General features: G+C 39.3%; 1 protein-coding gene across 3 annotated transcripts in view; it reads right to left on the reverse strand.

Annotated features, from left to right (window-relative positions):
• ADAMTS9 (ADAM metallopeptidase with thrombospondin type 1 motif 9) overlaps positions 1-18158 on the reverse strand; it is a 195313-nt gene that overhangs the window by 146364 nt on the left and 30791 nt on the right. For all 3 annotated transcript variants that reach the window (XM_027863777.1, XM_027863776.1, XM_027863778.1), the window contains 7 exons: positions 12307-12590; positions 10168-10251; positions 9950-10065; positions 9428-9468; positions 9189-9294; positions 1929-2075; positions 231-372 (listed from right to left, as the gene is read on the reverse strand). In XM_027863777.1, the coding sequence (XP_027719578.1) occupies positions 231-372; positions 1929-2075; positions 9189-9294; positions 9428-9468; positions 9950-10065; positions 10168-10251; positions 12307-12590 (920 nt within the window). The remainder of the gene's footprint in view (positions 1-230; positions 373-1928; positions 2076-9188; positions 9295-9427; positions 9469-9949; positions 10066-10167; positions 10252-12306; positions 12591-18158) is intronic.

Raw genomic sequence — 18158 nt, forward strand, 5'->3', positions numbered from 1 at the left:
GAGCATCCAGCAGTGTCGACCACAAAGATGGCACTCAATCAACCCTGGTGAATAGCTTGTTACCAATTTTTTCTCAAACAGGTCACAAGACATTGAGACACCAATATTAACACTGTTGATGATAACAGTGTTAACAAGGCTCCAAAAGGCTTATGGACTTACTCCAATGTTAACAGGACAAATAAAAAAGGAATTTCTGTTTGGTACCACGTCGCCAAGAGAACACCTACCATGTATGGGCACACCTGAGATCCTGGTCCAAAAATCAATTCACATTGCTTGTTCACGTTGTAAAAGAGGCCTGGGAGTTGTGGAGGCAGAGGGTAAGTCCTGGACTCGGGTTCATTAAGCAAACACTCTCCATAACCAGTGCTACAAGAAACACAGAGATACAAGCTTGAGAGTTCCGGATTAGAGCTGACCTGCAAATAGCTACAAGTGTTGGCTGAATGATGCCACAGAACTACACAGGAGTGTCCACACCACTTATTTATTTTAGCTTCTGGGCCAAATTGGAAGACTTGATGACAATGTTCCATCTCCTACCTCTGTACCCCCTTCCTCAATCCCTCTCCTTCCTCACTGCTGCCTCTCAGAATCCCTAGTTCCTTCCTTCAAGGACCCCTTCCTTCAAATCTCAGTTCAAGCATCATCTTTTTCAAGGACGGACACACAGACGGGGACACACACACACACACACACACACACACCCCCTATACTAATCTCAGTGTCTAGCTCCTTTCCAACAAAATTACTTTATGTTTTCTTATCTATGCATATGACATTGCCTCCAGAACAATATAAAGTTTTTGGAAGCAGAAAATGTTTCTTTGTTTCTCTTTGTATCCCCAACACAGGGGGATGACAGATAGTATATACTTAATAAACGCTAGGTGAATGAAGTGAATGAAATAATGAATGAGGATGGAGAGCTATTTAATTTGAGTGAGTTGGTATGTCTATCTATATATGCATATATAGATATACATATAATACATATCTATATATGCATATATATACATATAATGAATAGATACACATATTATGTATATGTGTTTTATTAATATATAATATATTCATATAACATCTTACCTCATATAATGTTTTATATATGTATATTATAAAATGGATATTACCTCACATATCATATATATATAAAAGTTTATATATACAAATAGAAGCCATACTCATGTGAAAAATTTCTAGAGCCCCATTCAAAATTAACTGTAAAAAAAAACTGTTTTGTTTTTATCAAAAGCATTTAAGTATCTGTACCCAAAAAATTCTTGCTGGTAAATTTTGATGAATCAGGTTTCTGTCCTGCGCTAGGGCCATGGGGATGTTCAACTGTGTGACCTTAGGAAAATCACTTAACCTCTGTGCCTCAGGGAGATAACAACCATAAATCTGGTGCAGAGGAAGACTGTGCAACATAATTGGATCTTGGGGCAGGTTTGCAGGAAGCTTGAAAAGAAAAAAGTGGCTCTGAAACCATTGCCACCAGCCCACAGCATCTGCACTGAGACACCCTCCCTCCAACTTTTCCTACAGATCCAAATGAGGACCCTAGGCCAATGCAAACATTTGCTCCCTTTGGGGAAGTAAAAAAATCATTTTCCCCTTTAGCCCCAAACCAGTCTCCACTGAGACATCACCAGTTGAAAACTGCAAGGAGAATCAGAGCTCAGCCAATGCCTTTAATCTTCTTCTCTAATCTCCTTTAGGACCCGGTCTGTTATCTTTCTGGTTCTGGACAAGATCTCTCAGCATGGCTGCCAGAGAAGGTTTTTTTCCTCCCTCCAAGGGATATAAATGAAAGGAAATAATTCAAAATCTGGGCTTGGCTCCACTTCTGATCTTTCATCATTGGGCCACTCTGTGTGCGACCTCAGCTAGTGGGCTGTAGAAAATTTTAGGGCGTCTCTTACTCCAAGAACTCTGTAATGTACTTCCGGCTACACTTGGACCACATCCAGGGGTTGGTGTAGACATTCAATGTTGGTGCCATGACATGCTGTGGACTTTTAACTCCTTCTTCTTTACATTTATTGTTGTCATCATGAGGCATGTTAAATCTACAGAGCGAAATAATGAAAAGAAAGTTAACAACCTTCCAACCTTTGGACCACCCCAATTCACATCAATACAATGCCTTAATAAAGTATTCATCCACCTGAAAAAAAATAATCCAACAAGTGTTACTTATGAGACTCTGACTTAGAGGAAAAAAAATTGGAAGGGAGGGGTTACAGTCTGGATTATGGGAACCCCCTGCCCCCAGTGCAGATTAGTAAGTCTTTAAGAGCTGCCTGAGGCATTGAGAATTTAAGTGGCTTGTCTGTGGTCACACAGTCAGTATGTATCAGATGCAACACTCGAACCTGGGTCTTCCTAATACCATGTCTGGCCTCCATTCCCCATGCTGTGCTGACTCTCCATCACACATCATTAAAGTGGGACAGCCAAAGAGAGATTTTTTTTTTTTGGCATCTTACTTTCTTTTCTTATAATCATGGACTATCAACCATAGCATCATGTTAGACTAAGTACTGGTGAAGCAGAAATGTTCGGACTGGTAGTGGCCCTGAACCTTTCAGCAGTTCAGTCCCCAATACTCTGATCAGAACTCCTAATGAGCCTGGGGGTGGGGAGGGGTTGACTTAGAAAGTCTTGGAATTTGCATCCTAAGGTCAGGCAAGTGTTTGCTGTGAGAGTTATTCTGTCTCTCAGTGGATTGAATCCAAGACTTGAAATAACTTTTGCATCAAGTGACACCATCAGGGGTTTTGTCATTTCCCCCCCTTATTCATCAGGTTGACAAAATCCTTCAAGCATGGAGATAGATGACCCTTATGATAAGCAAACTACCATCCCTACATAGCCCCATGAAGAGTCCGATCCAACCCAACATACATTTATTAAGTGTCTACTATATGCTGGGTGTTGGGGCAAACAAGCCAAACCACCAAGACTTTATTAAGTTCCTATATGCCAGGAGATGAACTAGGCATTAGGGATACATGGGATACAAGCCAAATGAACTAGACTCTTAAAGTGATTACTATGTCCAAGACACAGTGATATCCAAGTCAATCCAATAAGCCTCTATTGAATGTTAAGGAGCAATCCAATCCAATAAGTAAGCTTTTATTAAGCACCTATGAAGACAATTTAATAAGTTTTTATGAAACTTCTACTAAGTTCAAGTCACCCAAATAAGTATATATCAAGAACCTACTAAGTTCAAGACATTATACTAGGTGCTGGGACTTATAAGACAAAATGAAAATCAGTCCCTGTCCTAAAGAATTTTACAGTTCTAAGAGGCAAGGGAGATCAAGAGGCTTAATAAGAGGGAAATGAAAAAAAAAGATTTGATGTTTCTCAACTAAAGAAAGTCTTACAATAACTTCATGACCAATTTTTTTGAGTCAATTGTACTTTGGATGGGGAACATAGAGGTTCTGCCACTTTTATTGACCCAGCAAACACATACTGAGGGCCAACTGTGCACAAATGTCCATTAGGTACTATGAGGGATGAAAAAATGAACCAGCTGCCCACGGCTGGAGCCAATGAATTTCTGGATAGAGTAGGGGAGAGAAGCTACAACTAACTGTAATAGAAGGTAAAGAAGAAATAGAAGAGGGAAACAGAGCTTCTTGTTGGTGTAAGTCAGGGAAGGCTTCATGGAGGGGGTGGCATTGGAGCTGTTTAAATGTGAAGAATTTCAATAGGCAGAGAACTAAGAGGAGAATATTCTCAGTGGCAGGAAAACCTTAGATGAAGGCACAGAAGCAGAGGAAACCAGGATAGAAACTACTTTGCCTGGAGTGTGGGGTTCATGAAGAGATGAGTACTTGGAGGATCAGGATGTTGGTGCAAGTGTCTAATGCCACACTAAGTAATCTGGACTTGACCCAAGGGTAATTTTTTTTTGTTTTAGTACAAGAGGCTGACTTGATCAGAGCTATGCTTTTGGAAGCTTGCTCTATGATCAGTGGGTAGAATGGATTGGAAGGAGAAAGCTGAGAGGCTGTGAGATCTCTTGGGGCAGCAGAAATGGTAGAGTGGAGACTCCAGGGCACCTGGGGACAAGCTTTGCTTCAGGCATGTACTAGCTGTGTTACCCTGGGTAAGTCATTTAACCTTTTCTGAACCTTAGTTTCTTCAGCATCTTACTCTGTAAAATGAAGCAGGTTGGAATCAATGAGCTTTACAGTGCCCGACAGAACAAAATCTATGATCTACGATAAAGGAGAAACAGTGCAAAGATAGAATTGACAGCCTTTGGTGATATGAGAGATGTGAGAGGAGGTGTCAGAGGAATCCTGTGAAGCCTCAGGAACTCACAGAATGGTGGTGACATTACTGAAAATAGGGTGGTCAGGAAGAAGGGAAAGGGGCCTGCAGGAAAGCTGACACGTGAGGCTGTGGACGTGTTGGGCTCAGGTCTGACCCTAATCACAGGACTTAGTGAGTGCATGGGAGGTAGAATCCTTGGGGGGAATTTGCTCCCAACCACCAATGAAGAGAGAATCTAGAAACAAGTGAGTCAGATTGAAGTGCTTGGACCTGCCTCCTAGAAACAAGTCAAAGTTGGGAGAGAAGCCCATCACCGGAATTCACTGCCCCGAAGTGTTTTGGTGTTTTGTTAGCTGCTGAGGGGTGTGTGTGGGTGGGTGTGTGTGGAAAAAGACTGCAGTGATTTCTGGGTGACGTGGAAAAGTTGATTTGTCCTGGTTACACTTAGGAGGTATTCTTAAAAAAGAGAGAGAGACTAAAATTGTATTTAGCAAACAATAAAAGGGAATTTGGGAGAAGGCTAGCAAGAAGCACTAAAAAGCTTTGGGCTAACTATAATTATTACCCATTTCTTTATTCTGAGTCTGCCAATTTGGTGTGAATCAAATTCCTAGGGAAATCTTACTCTATTATTTAATGACTGAGAAAAGTGGGGCAACATGGCATAGGCTGGGCCAAGCTGGGTTTGAATTGTTCCTCAAACAATTATTTGCTGTGTGACTGTGAGCACGTCTTTTACCTTCTCTGGGACTAGATGATGATCTCTAAACTGACCTTCAGCTCTCATTCTATCATCTTACGAAGTCAAGCTAAGCTCTCTGGCACTACCCTTTGGACCTCAACCCTGATCCGATACTGCCAGTCACTGCCTTCAATTTACATTCTAACTAAAAGATCACTGGATCATGAGGGATTCTTAAGAGTTAAGATTCAGCTTTGCACATGATCATGCCAGATTTCTGACCATGGGCAAGTGCTGGCACAATACAGGACAAAAATCCAAACCCAACTGGCTGGATTTTGTTGTCAACAAAATGTTGTGGAGTCAGTTTCTCAGATTCATCCCTCCCCCCCCCACACACATCCAAGGAGACCAAATCAATAAATTATTTTGATGTCACGTAGACAAAGTCTGTAACTTCCATCGGATGCCAATGATATGGTATCAATTCTCCTTTGCACAATATAGATAACACTTGAATATTAAGAGCTGTTTTTAAAGCACCCTAGTGGCAACTCAATGAATGTAGTCTGATAATTATGTGCACAGGAGGGGCATTCAGACAACATCTAACTAGTTTCCTGGTAAAGCTGATTGATCAGCCAAAAGTACCATTTTTGTAAAAATTATTTTGTGTTTCTCTGGAGCCAGCTAAATACAGTTAAATATTTCAGCATTGTGCAATCTCAGGGCTGGGAGGAAGCTTAGAGATCATCTAATCCAACCCACTTATTTTAGAGGGCAGCAAATGGAGATTCCAAGAAAGGAAGTGACTTTATGAAGGTCACAAAACAAGTTAATAGCAAAAGGGAAGCCAGAATCTAGGGCTCTTTATTCTCTGGCCAGTGATATTTACGACAAGTCAGGAAGCCAACAAAAACAGCAATAATAACAATTTGGATTTTACATCATGCTCTCTTGCTAAGGTTATAATTTATATATTTATAATTTAAGTATTATAATTTGTAATTTAAGTGTTCTATTTTTTCCTAGGGAGGAAGGTTAAGATCTGTGATCTCTTACAAGTGAGGGCTATTTCCTGACAACTCAAATGTAATTTACAGCCCGATGGGGACTAAAAGGGTTAAGTGACATAACCAGAGTCACCAAGTCAGTATAAGAACCCGGTTGAAATCTTGCCACTGATATTTACTAGGGCTATGTGAGACCATAGGCAAGTCAATTAATATCTCTGGGTCTATTTCCCCATCTATAAAATTTAAATAATAATACTTAGGTTTCCCTCCTTCACTCAGTTGTTCAAATGAGATAATGGATGTCCAACTTAATGGACTATACAAATGCATTGTTATCATTGCTATTACATGTTATAGGTAGGACTCAAACCTAGGTCTTTCTGACTCTAAGACTGGCTTTCTATCTAATACTATGCCATGCTTCCCCTCATTACATTACCATCATTATTCTATAATATAAAACATATTCTACATGTATTCTATATCTTTTATATTATAGAATACCCAGTAGATTCCATTTATATTCTATAATGTAAAATATATTATTCAATCATACATAAACTTTATCATTTCATTTTATCTCCACAACATTTTTCTGAGATATTCTGGGCAAGAATTATTCCTATTTTTTTGGGAGGGGGGTGAGGCAATTGAAGTTAAGTGACTTGCCCAGGATCACACAGCTAGTAAGTGTCAAGTGTCTGGTCTGAGACCAGATTTGAACTCAGGTCCTCCTGAGTCCAGGGCCAGTGCTCTATCCACTGCGCCACCTGGCTGCCCTTAGAATTATTCCTATTTTACAGATGGAAAAACTGAAGAATAAATCCTTGACCAAAGTCAATAAGCCTAGGAAATAGATTAGAACCAAGTCTTCTAAGTCAAAGTTCTAGACTGTTCAAAATGCCTCTACCGTTGTCTTCCCCTATAGAATATAAGTTCCTTGAGGGGAACTTATTTGTTTGTTTTTTGTGTGTGTGTGTGTTTTTTTTTTGGTCTTTGTATCTCAGGTGGTTGGCACAGAGTAGAGTTTTCATGAATAAATATTGACTGATTGACTGATTCAGGTGCATCCACCGATTTTTCTAAATATGTCTGGTAAATTCATTATGACATCCCCTCTCATTTTCAGTGATGTATGAATTTGATAAATTAGCTGAAAGAGGTTTTTACTGACTTTCATAGTAAAGGAATAATTTGAAGTCCATTAAAGACAATAATTTGAGCTAAATCTAGTTGCCAATTCAAATAAATTGAAGAAAAAGAACATTTTAGTCCCTTCTGGCAACCATGCAAGTTGGTTTCATCTCTGTCTATTAAACATGCCTTGGGCTGACTTGATTGAAAAGTCCTCCTTTGAAGAACCTACCATCAAGGTCTAGCTTTGATCCAAACTCCTACAGAAAGCAGTACTAAAGACATGTCCCTTGAGGTGATGTTTAAATGAAACCAACTCACCCAAGAGGGATATTCCCCTCACTATCACAATCCCTTACTATACACTTCCATCCCTCACATGCTTATACCACCTGGAATGGTCATCACTTGCCTCCGTGTTTTTTTCTTCCTTCAAAGGATCAGATGAGATAATATATGTAAAGCACTTAACACAATGCCTGGCACAGAAGAGGTGCTGAATAAAGGCTTGTTCCTTTCCCTCCCTTCAAAATCTCCTAGAAGATTGGATCAATGTCTTGTACATATTGATATTACCCACATTGCACTACAAATAGGAAGTACTTAAAAGTCTTTCAGATGTGATGAGTAAAAAATACTTAATCCTCTCCTGGCTACATTTCTCACATCTAACACTCAAAATTATATAGAACTGAAGATCAACAGAAACCTCTTGCAAATGTAATTAAACAACAACAACAAAATAAAAACCCCATACAACTAGACCCATTATTTCATCACTGCACTGGAAAGAAATGAGAAATCAGAATCAGGTAAACATCACTTAAAAGAAGCTTCAAGAGAAAATTCTTTTTAATGGATATGTTGGAGAGACAATTAAAGTTTTTGCTATTATGAAGCACACATTGTCTTTGGAGAATGATAGTCCTAACCCTGATCAATGCAACAGCCAGGCCCGATTCCGTAGGACTGACAATGAAACAGATTTCCCTTCTCTTGGCAGCGACGTGGTGGGCTACAAGGACAGAATGAGGCATACTTGATTGGATCTGTGTTGGGTTTTTTCATTATTTTTTACAAGAATTCTTGTTGGTAGGGGAGGTGATAATGAAGTTTGTAAAACATTAATGAAATATTCACTTTAAGAAAGAACACTATTTAAATTATTTAAACATAAATAAATGTTTAACAATTTATAATGATTAATAATTTATAAAAACTGATTTCAGGGTGACCATATTTGGATAATTACGAAATGGTGAAGGATACTTTGGGAAAGTTCATAATTATTAGTATGTTTTTTATGCTATCTATTGTTTTTCTTTATTATGTCATTAGTATAACATTATCAGGATCAGGTATTTTTATCTGAATATCTGGACAGTTACAAGAGATGTCGCAGGACTTGTCTTTGGTATGTGTAGAAAGAGGCCATTTCATATGCCACATGGTAGCTCTCTAGAATACCAGCACTTTATGGTGTTAAGGACTTGACTGTGGTGGAGGGAGGAGGAAGGTCTCATTGGCTAAAATGGGGCCTCTCGGGTCCCTTTGATCTCTAGGTCTATGACCCTATAAATTCATTTCCAAGGATATGAAGGGGAAAAAGAACTACTGGAGTTTACAAAATGGTGTGCCAAACCAAGGATTCAGGTGGACTCGAACTAGATGAAGTAACATCCATAGTCTCATACCTATGGAACCAGAAGGAGTCTTGAATACCATCTATTCTAACCCCCTCATTTTACAAAGGAGGAAACTGAGGCCAAGAAAGGTGAAGTGATTTGCCCAACGTCACACATCAGATCATTGAGTTAGAAAGGGCCCAGGGGCCATCTTGTCCAACTCCTTCATTTTTCAGAGAAGGAAACTGAGGACCAGGGACTTTAAATGAGAAGTCAAAATATTGTTTCCTTATACCAGTTCCTCAATTCAGCATACTCCATAATGCCTAGTAGAATGAACACCATATACTCTATAGGTGGCTCAATTAAGGTTGAGTATCAGCGAAATGGTTACAATAAACTTAAATAAATTGAAAGAAAGCATACACATGGCCAAGTTCATGTGCTATGGTAAAAGCAGTACTTAATCCATTGTCTTCACTAATTGAACAACTTCGATATGGATCACAGACCGTCCCCAGTTCAGCAAGACCTAAAAAAATAATGAGAAGATTCTAGCTGTAAATCTTCACATGACAGATGACTTGAAACACTCCCCACAACCTCTCCCCAAAATGCATGGAAAAATCTTTCAAATCTCAAGGGATTAAAAACATTAGACTTACCTAAAGTATCACATTTGTCATGAGCTCTGCAAATATCCTGCCTGAAAACAAAAGACACTTGGTACTTTAATACTGAAGAAAAATCAATTACAGCACAAGTTTTTAAAAAGGTGTAGGTCTTTGAGGCAACCAAAAATCATTTTTTTAAAGTAAGGAAGGTGTTAGGAAATTCAACCAGAAAGTTTGCAAAAACAATAACAACAAAAAGTTTGGGCTACACTAATCTGGGAGCTCATTCATCCTCTTAGCCAGGATTGCTTCAATTGTCAGAAAGAAGAGAGTTATCTTATTTTTAAGTCTTTGCGAGGAAGGAGATTTCATAATCCTCTGGAGTGCTTGATTTTAGTACTGAAATATCTTGACCCATAGAGCTTATGAAAATCGCTTTCTTTTTTTCCCATCCAGTTTCAGAGGTCATTGTTTACCCTCTGGAGGCATCTGCTATGATGTCAGGCTCTGTCCTCATACTCCCTACACATGGATGAAAAACCCACAAGTACAAAAATAAGGACATTGACGTACCTTGTGACAAGGACAGCTGTATCATGCTGGATTCCACCAGGATAGTTTTTTGAATGCTGCCACTGGCAAAAGTTTTTTAATGTTGTCTGGGCATTAAAAGATATGGCTGGCCCTTCCTGATCACAGAGATATACGAGAATTGCATGTCAGTCAGTAGTAACAATACTCACTGTAAACACACCATTTCGAATACAGATAGAAAAAAAATGCTTTATTACCTGCTCATTATGAATCACGACTAAGTTCACAATAACAATATTAATTAAATTTCCAATACTTGGGTCTTTATAGATAGAGGCTACCTGTAACCAAGATAAATTGTTAAAGTTACTTCTATCTTTTTAGCAACCAATGAATAAATTCATCTCTTATCCCATCTAATAACATTTACCCTCTATGTACTGGCCACTGGGATACAAAGACAAAATAATGCTCTTACGGAACTTATGTTCTCTTGGACAGATACAAGATAAACACCGATGAGAATGCACATGATAAGTGTGTGAAGACAGCAATCGCTGTTCCCAGGATAAGAGGCAGGTTTTTCATTTTTTAGCTTCATCTCATCGTAAAAAGTGTTTAGATCAAAATGAACCACAAATAACACAGCAAGCCCAAACCCCGGGGAGTTTCTACCTACACACAACATTTCTCCAGGGAATCAAAGGATTGACTTATTGTTTTAAATTAAGCCATTTCCCCTCATTTAAAGACTCTTTGTTTCTGTTATAACTAGAAAATTATCCAAAAATGTAAACATTTCCAAAGACCAGATAGGTAAAAGGGGGGATTATATGAAAGTCTAGCTCTCTAACAGGAGCAACCTTATGCCTCAGGATTTCATTCTTTACCACTTGTTTGAGATAATGTATTTAAAGCATTTTATAAACCTTAAAGCACTATAGAAATGTTAGCTATTATAAGTATTGTTCTTACTACTCTAGCCGCTGCCGCTGTTAACATCTATGTTCATGGCCAGTCCCCAATCCTCACTGCCTACCTCCTAAATTCTGGATTTGAAGCTACTTCTTCTATAGTGCTCAGTTATAACACCATGTAGCCCCCAAAGAGAAGATTCCATGGGTTGTATGTCCAGCCCATGTCACTCTGTTAGAATCAAAGGACAGGCAGCTCCCAACTGAAGGAGACACATTCCAAAATGTCTGTTTGGAAGTCAACAGTTTGGAATTTGGAACTCATTTTCCTTTGCTGGCCATGTTACAAATTATATTTAGGTTTGAAGAGAACTCACAAAAGTCTTCCTAATTTATAATGCATTAAGGATAATATCATGTACATAGATAATTTCATGGGAAAATGCTTTCAGAATTCCAATTTGAAATGCTAGAAACACTCTTCTGAACTGATGCAAGGAGATGCAGGTGCCAGACACCAGGAGTATCTTGTATGAAGTGGGCCAGGGACTCGAGCAGGAGAGGGGGTAGGGGCAGACAGAGGGGCTTCATGTAGGGATAGGGGCTACATGCAGGAGGCTGAGGTGAGGGACTTAGGTGGTCGGATTCCAGGGTGAGGGCATGGAAGGGCTTCAGTTAGGGTTTCAAAATGGGGAAGGGGGAGAATTGGGTGAGGAACTCAGGTGTTTGGGTTCTAGGGCAAGGAGCCTGGAAGGACAGAGGGTACAAGTGAGAAGTGAGGAAAGGAGCTCTCTTCTGTGAAGAGAACACTGGAGGAATAAGAGACCTTAGAGAAACAGAGTGCTAGAGTGGTGTAATGGTGTTATGGTGTTATGGTGCAATGGCATAACGGTATAATAGTGTAATGGAAAAACTAGTAGGTTTGGACGTGAATGACATGGATTCAAATCCTGATTCTGCCACTTACTACCTGTGTCACCTTGGGCAAATAATTTGATATCTCTGGGCCTCAGTTTCCTCATATGTAAAGTGAAGAGATTGGACCAGGTGACTTCTAAGGTCTCTTCAAACTCAAGGGGGTAACAACAGGGGTTCCAGATTTCCCTTTCATCTCTTCTCTCCACCCTCCTCAGAACCCTGCCATTGCAGACTATGCCCAGTGCTGCAGTGAGAAGGGGGGATGGAACTTGTCTCGTCGGAAGGAGGGGGGAACAAAGGGGTCAGCAGGAGGGAGGGGGAAAAGGAACGAAGCCCAGCAGAAGCAAAGGGGAAAGGAGAGCTCCTTCAGCCAGATCTGTCTGGCTGCCATTTATGTCTGAGACTGGAACTGCCTGTAACTCTTGCTCAACGAATAGTATCAAATTTCCTCCAGTTACTTTCCTGACTCAGTTAAGCTCTGGACATGCCTGCTGAACACAGCTCCAAGCCTCCTCCCCAAAGGCCACATTGGGTGGCTCGAATTACTTCGTTCTCCATACTTACTATTGACATTAAGGTTAAAATGTAGTGTTGCAGATTCGCTCCATGATAGGCAACCATTCTGCTGTCTGCGACCACCATCACTTCCACAAAGCGAGGATACGATAAAAAACGTTTCGTCCTCCTATGGCTCTTTCTCCCGCTCATGCTCTCAGTCTTGTTATCATGGGCAGAAAATGGTTTTGCTGCCAACCTGCTTTTTAATATCTCCACATTATCTGACAGCATGCCCCTGTCTTGCCATTTTCTCATGTGGGTTTTCTTCCTTCTGCTGCCATGTTTATGTTCTGCAAGAAAAGAGAAGCTACAGATAATGTTTCAGCCTAGATCCTTTTCCTATGAAGGACTACACTATGCTATGGTTCATCTCTTATTTCCCCTCTTATGGCAGGGAACTATGGGTACACCATGCTACATACACTGGGATGATGAGATCACTGAAGAGCCAAGTAGGGCAGGGCCACGGGGGCTCTGCTCCAGGGTGCAAAATTTAGAAGGCCCTGACAGCATTTGCCATCCTTGAGTAGTATTTCAAAAACCCCAAAATGCTGAATTTAGCCTATCATTAGCAAAAATAATTACTAAAAAAATTAATAATTCTACCCTCCTCCTTTATGGCAACCCCTCCTATATCATGCTGCCTCAGAGCCTTGCAAATGAAAGGTGCTTCATAAACACTGGCCAGAAAAAGGTATGGGTATTTATTAAGTGCTTGCTATGTGCCAGAAGCACTTTAAATTATTTTCTCCTTCGATTGTCATAACTCCATGAGGTAGATGCTATTATTATCCCCATTTTGCAGTAAAAGCAACTGAGGCAGATAGAAGTTAAATAACTTGCCAAGGGTCTCAACAGTGATCTAACAAGTGTCTAGGGGTGGGGGGATTGCCACCAGTCCAAAGACTTCCCAAACAGAGCCCTTCATCATGGCAGTGATTTTTCTTGAAGACACTCAATCATAATATTTATCAAATTAGTATTGGTATTTCAAATTATAATTCTTAAGGGCATTTTCCCATGAAAGCATCCTTTTATATAATAATTAGTTACTAAAATACTACCCTTAATGTATTATAAATTAATAAAACATGAGCTGTTGTCAAACCTAAAGATAATTTATAACATGATTACTAAAGGAAAATTAGCTCCAAATTCCAAACAGTTGACTTCCAAACAAACATTTTGGAATCTGGAATACCTAATTAACTGGCAACTTTTAATTAGTTGCAGGGAGCAGCTTACATGAATGCTCACTTAAGTTATTAAAGAATCAAGCTTCAGCTTGAGGGATAAATTGAGTATGAATCTTTTCAGCTAGAAGCTTGACTGGGCCCAATGCTTTCTCTTCTCATTGTTCTCCAATAGAGAAGGAGTGAAGGTCAATAACTGGGCCACTGAGGCCTGAAGAATAATGAGCAGAACATTTCAGATACTCAGCTTTTGATGGCCAATTAGGTACAATGTAAAGAGGCCTAAATAAGATGATAGGAAGTAGGCTAATGAACAATACAAAAGAGCTGTAGAAAATGGAAAATAATATCTACTCTTGTAAGGGCAAGACTGTGGAGACTTGATGCCTCAGAATTTATTTAATCAGGTTATTACAGTTAGTGCTTCAGCAAGTAGCAGTAAACTTAGAGAGTAAATGGAATAGTGCCATGAAGAGACAGTACCAAATAAGTTCTATTCATCTAGAACTCTCCCAGGCCTGGTGTCAGGAAGACTCATCTTCCTGAGTTCAAATCTGGCCTCAGACACTTATTAACTGTGTGATCCTGGGCAAGTCACTGTTTGCCTCAGTTTCCTCATCTGTAAAATGAGCTGGAGAAGGAAATGGCAAACCACTCCAATAGATTTGCCAAGAAAATCCCAAATAGGGTCACAAAGAGTTTGAAACAACTGAACAACAACAACAACAAAATAAACCAAAAACACCCCTCAAATCAGCTCTATTTATCTATAACTGTCCCAGGTTCCAGGCCTCGCAGTTTCCTTTCTATCTACTTTGTATATATCTTGCATGTGCCTAGATATTTATACGTTGTGCTCCCTTATTGGAATGTAAGCTTCTTGAGGGCAGGGTCTACGTTTGACTTTCTTTGTATTCCCTGGTGCAGTGTAAGCACTTAATGAATACTTGTTCCTTGACAGACGTGCCTTTAAATTGGCAATGTTCAGGTTCATGGGTTGGATCAGATGACCTTAGAGGTCCCTTCCAACTCTAAGACTCTGGAATTTCATTTGGAAGGAAATTTATCAAGAACAAAGGTTCTTAACCTTTTCTATGTAATGGACCTCCTTGGAAATCTGACGAAGCTAGGGACCCCTTCTCTGAATCACGCTTTAGATGCATAACATAATTTACATAGAATTACAAAGGAAACCAAATTGTATTGAAATGGTTATCCAAATACTAAAAAGAAGAAGAAAAAAAAGCTTATAGATCCCAGGTTATGAACCCCTCTCCAAAGCATTCAGGACACTGTACATATGTTGAGCCTTTTGGACCACTAAGAACAAATGTAGCTACGTCCCTATGAAAGTCAGGGGTTGTTGGAAAACTCTATATTAATAAGCATTCTGATATAAAATGAGGCCCATGTATTAGAGTAATAAAATTGAAGAAATGAAGGAAGGAATCATAAAAAGATGCTCCAGTCATCAGCACGCAATAAAGCATGTCACCACACATTACCAAGAAGTCTTTTCATTCATGAGTAATCTGTGTAACAGAGACATTTTCTCTTGTGTCTTATGAGGTATGAAAAAGCAGAAATCATGTTAGTTCTCTAATAAAAGCTGAAGCAATATTCTTTCACATAGCAGGCTTCAGAATTTCTTAGTCTGCTTTTTTTTTCCTTTGGATGAACCAGAATCATATTCATCTACTCTATACCCCAGCTAATAATTAGTAAACTAATAACACTTTAATTTAATTCAACAGACATTTATTTATAAAGCATTGGCTATGTCTATGTGCTACTATAGAACCTTCTAGGGTTTATAAAACAAAAACTGGCCCCTGCCTTCAAGAAGCTTATATTCTACAGAGGGCTAAAAGAATGTGAGCTTGGGTAACACACACACACACACACACACACACACACACACACACACAGACACACACAGACACATATAAGTACACAAATAAAGATAATCACTGGAGATAAGTTGACAACATTCAGTATGTCTACAAAACCCACTTGTCGATAAAATAAGGACACATAGTGAGAAGAATGCTTAAAAGGTTAAAAATCAAAGGGTCATGTTCTATTAAAATGAAAACTACGTCCCTATAGTTGTCCTGGAATGATGGTCTCTCAGGGGATAGTACAATGGCTCCTATGATTGACTCTTGCATATATCATTCTGCCCATTGTGTTGCTAGCATGGATTTCACAAGAAAATCTTACTCTCACATGAAAGTGGGATGAAGCTCTGTGTCATACTTGTTACTTAGTGCTGAGGGTGGGGAGGAGTGAGGGGCAGCGTCCTAACTAGGGGCAGAGAGACTGGGATTTTGTCCTAGGTACAGAAAAAGAGGGGGCTTCTTCCAGCAGGAGGGTGTGTGCTTAGAGCAGCCTGACTCTACTCCACCAATCAATCAATCAACAAGTATTTATGAATCATCTACCATGCTCCAGGCACAGTACTAGGCAAGGAATACAAGTACAAGGAATGAAATAATACTTACCGTCAAGGAGCTTACATTCTAGCCCTAGGCTACCTCTTGCAAGGTCTCATCACCATAGTGCCTCTCCCCTAAAGCCACCTTCCTAAATGACTCACAGGCCAAACTCTCTGGGGAACATCCCTCTATCCTCAAGTTACATAGCCCCCTCCCCCAAACCCCTTGGGAAAGAATTCCTATGGCTCTCCTTACTGGCATGTGCTATCAAATTTAAAAACATAGAATATTTTTCTTTTTATTTTTGGACTCTTGCCCAACAGAACTTTGTAGGGCCTGATTTTTCTTACTAATTGCCTGGAATTTGCCTTCTAAAACAACATTCCAATTGCACCTCCAATGTGTGATTCCTTTCAAAGAGAAGAATGTTTTTAAAGTGCTTTGCAAGCCTTTAAGCTGTATTTGGAGGCCAGCAATTCTGAGTAGCATTACAGGCAGTGTGGTGTAATGAATAGCTTGGATGGGCTTGGAGTCAGAAGGGCCTGGATTCACATTCAGATCTTGAGTTATTGACCAACCAAAAAAAAAAAAAAAAGGCCCATCACAGGTCATCACAGGTCTTTGATTTGTGATGCGTATCACGAGACAAACTCCAGGTAGTTAAAAAGCAAAATCAGGATAAGAGATAAATTTATTCATTGGTTGCTAGGTGGCATAATAGTTAGAGCTCTCAGACTGGAGTCAGAAGCCTCTGAGTTCAAAACTGGTTTCAGATACTTAGTAGGGGTGTGACCTTGGGCAAGTCACTTAAACCTGTTTTTCTCAACTTCCTTAACTGTAAAAATGGGATAATAATAACACCTACCTCTCAAAGTTATTTTGAGGATCAAATAAGATAATATTTATAAAGTGTTTAACACAGTGTCTGGCAAAAGTAGGTTTCATATAAAAGCTGGTTGTTGCTATTATTATTATTAGTAGTAGAAGCAGTAGTAAAAGTAGTAGTAGTAGTAGTAGTAGTAGTATCTTTCTATTTTAAACTTTTGTATAAATATGCAAGTTCAAGAATGTCCTGATTGTTTCAGATGTTCCAAATCGGTGCCTATTTTCCCAGTTCTGTGTAAGGAGGCTTCTAACCTTTTACTGCAAAGATTTCTACCTAGGATTTGGTTCCCCTAATATAATGGCTGCATCACTGGAAAGAGGAAGGCAGTATGACCACCCAAATAGAAGTTCCTCTAGAATCACAGAATGTCAATGCTAGGAGAAATTTTTAACTCTAAGAGGACCAGGCACATTAATTGGTAAGGAAATACACTTGATAATAAATATTTTCTTTCTTCTATCTATGTAGATATACTTTAAATGCAGATAATTACAAACTGATACTACAATTTCACATCGTAATAACCATTTTACATTGTAATAACCATTTTTACCATACTATCACTATTTTCTTCTTCTAAAAAATGCATTGCATCAATGAACACATCTTGGTCCTTCAAAATATTTTTAAATTCAAGTTTTTCTTGTGGGAGGAAGTATACTCCAACTCCCTCATTTTACAGATTAGGAAACTGAGGATATGGGAAGGGAAGTGACTTGCTGAGGGTCACTCAGGAGCCAGCAGAGCAGAGGTTAATATTCAGTTCTCCCAATTCCTAGTCCAAAATACAATCTGGTAAACCACTCATATATTTAATTTAAATTTCTATGACTGCCCTAAACAATAATTTTCTACTTTATATTAACTTTTTCTTTAGGATACATCATCTGTAATACTTAATAAAGCAAATGACACCTAAAAAGTTACCTTGATTCACTTTCATTTCCTACCTCCATGCATTTTCATTGGTTGTCCCCATGCCTAAAATGCCCTTCTTCCCCTCCTCTGCCTCTTTGGAAGTCCCTAGGCTCATTTTAAGACTCAGCTGAGTTGCAACCTCTTGAAAGAGGACTTTCTTGACCTGCCCTATAATTCATTAGTGTTTCCCCACCCCATCCCCAAATTAACTTGTATTTACCTATCTGCGTACATGTTGTTTCCCTCAATAGAATGTAAGTCCCATGAGAGCAGAGACTGTTTCCATTCTGTCACCAGTACCTTTCACAAAATAGACGATGCATGAATGCTTGTTAAATTGAATTGAATTTCTGATAACCAAAACAAGAATAGTACAGAGTACACACACACACACACACACACACACACACACACACACACACA

Source organism: Vombatus ursinus, unplaced genomic scaffold (genome assembly GCF_900497805.2).
Source record: "Vombatus ursinus unplaced genomic scaffold, bare-nosed wombat genome assembly UNPS02014773.1, whole genome shotgun sequence".
Lineage (NCBI taxonomy): Eukaryota > Metazoa > Chordata > Mammalia > Diprotodontia > Vombatidae > Vombatus > Vombatus ursinus.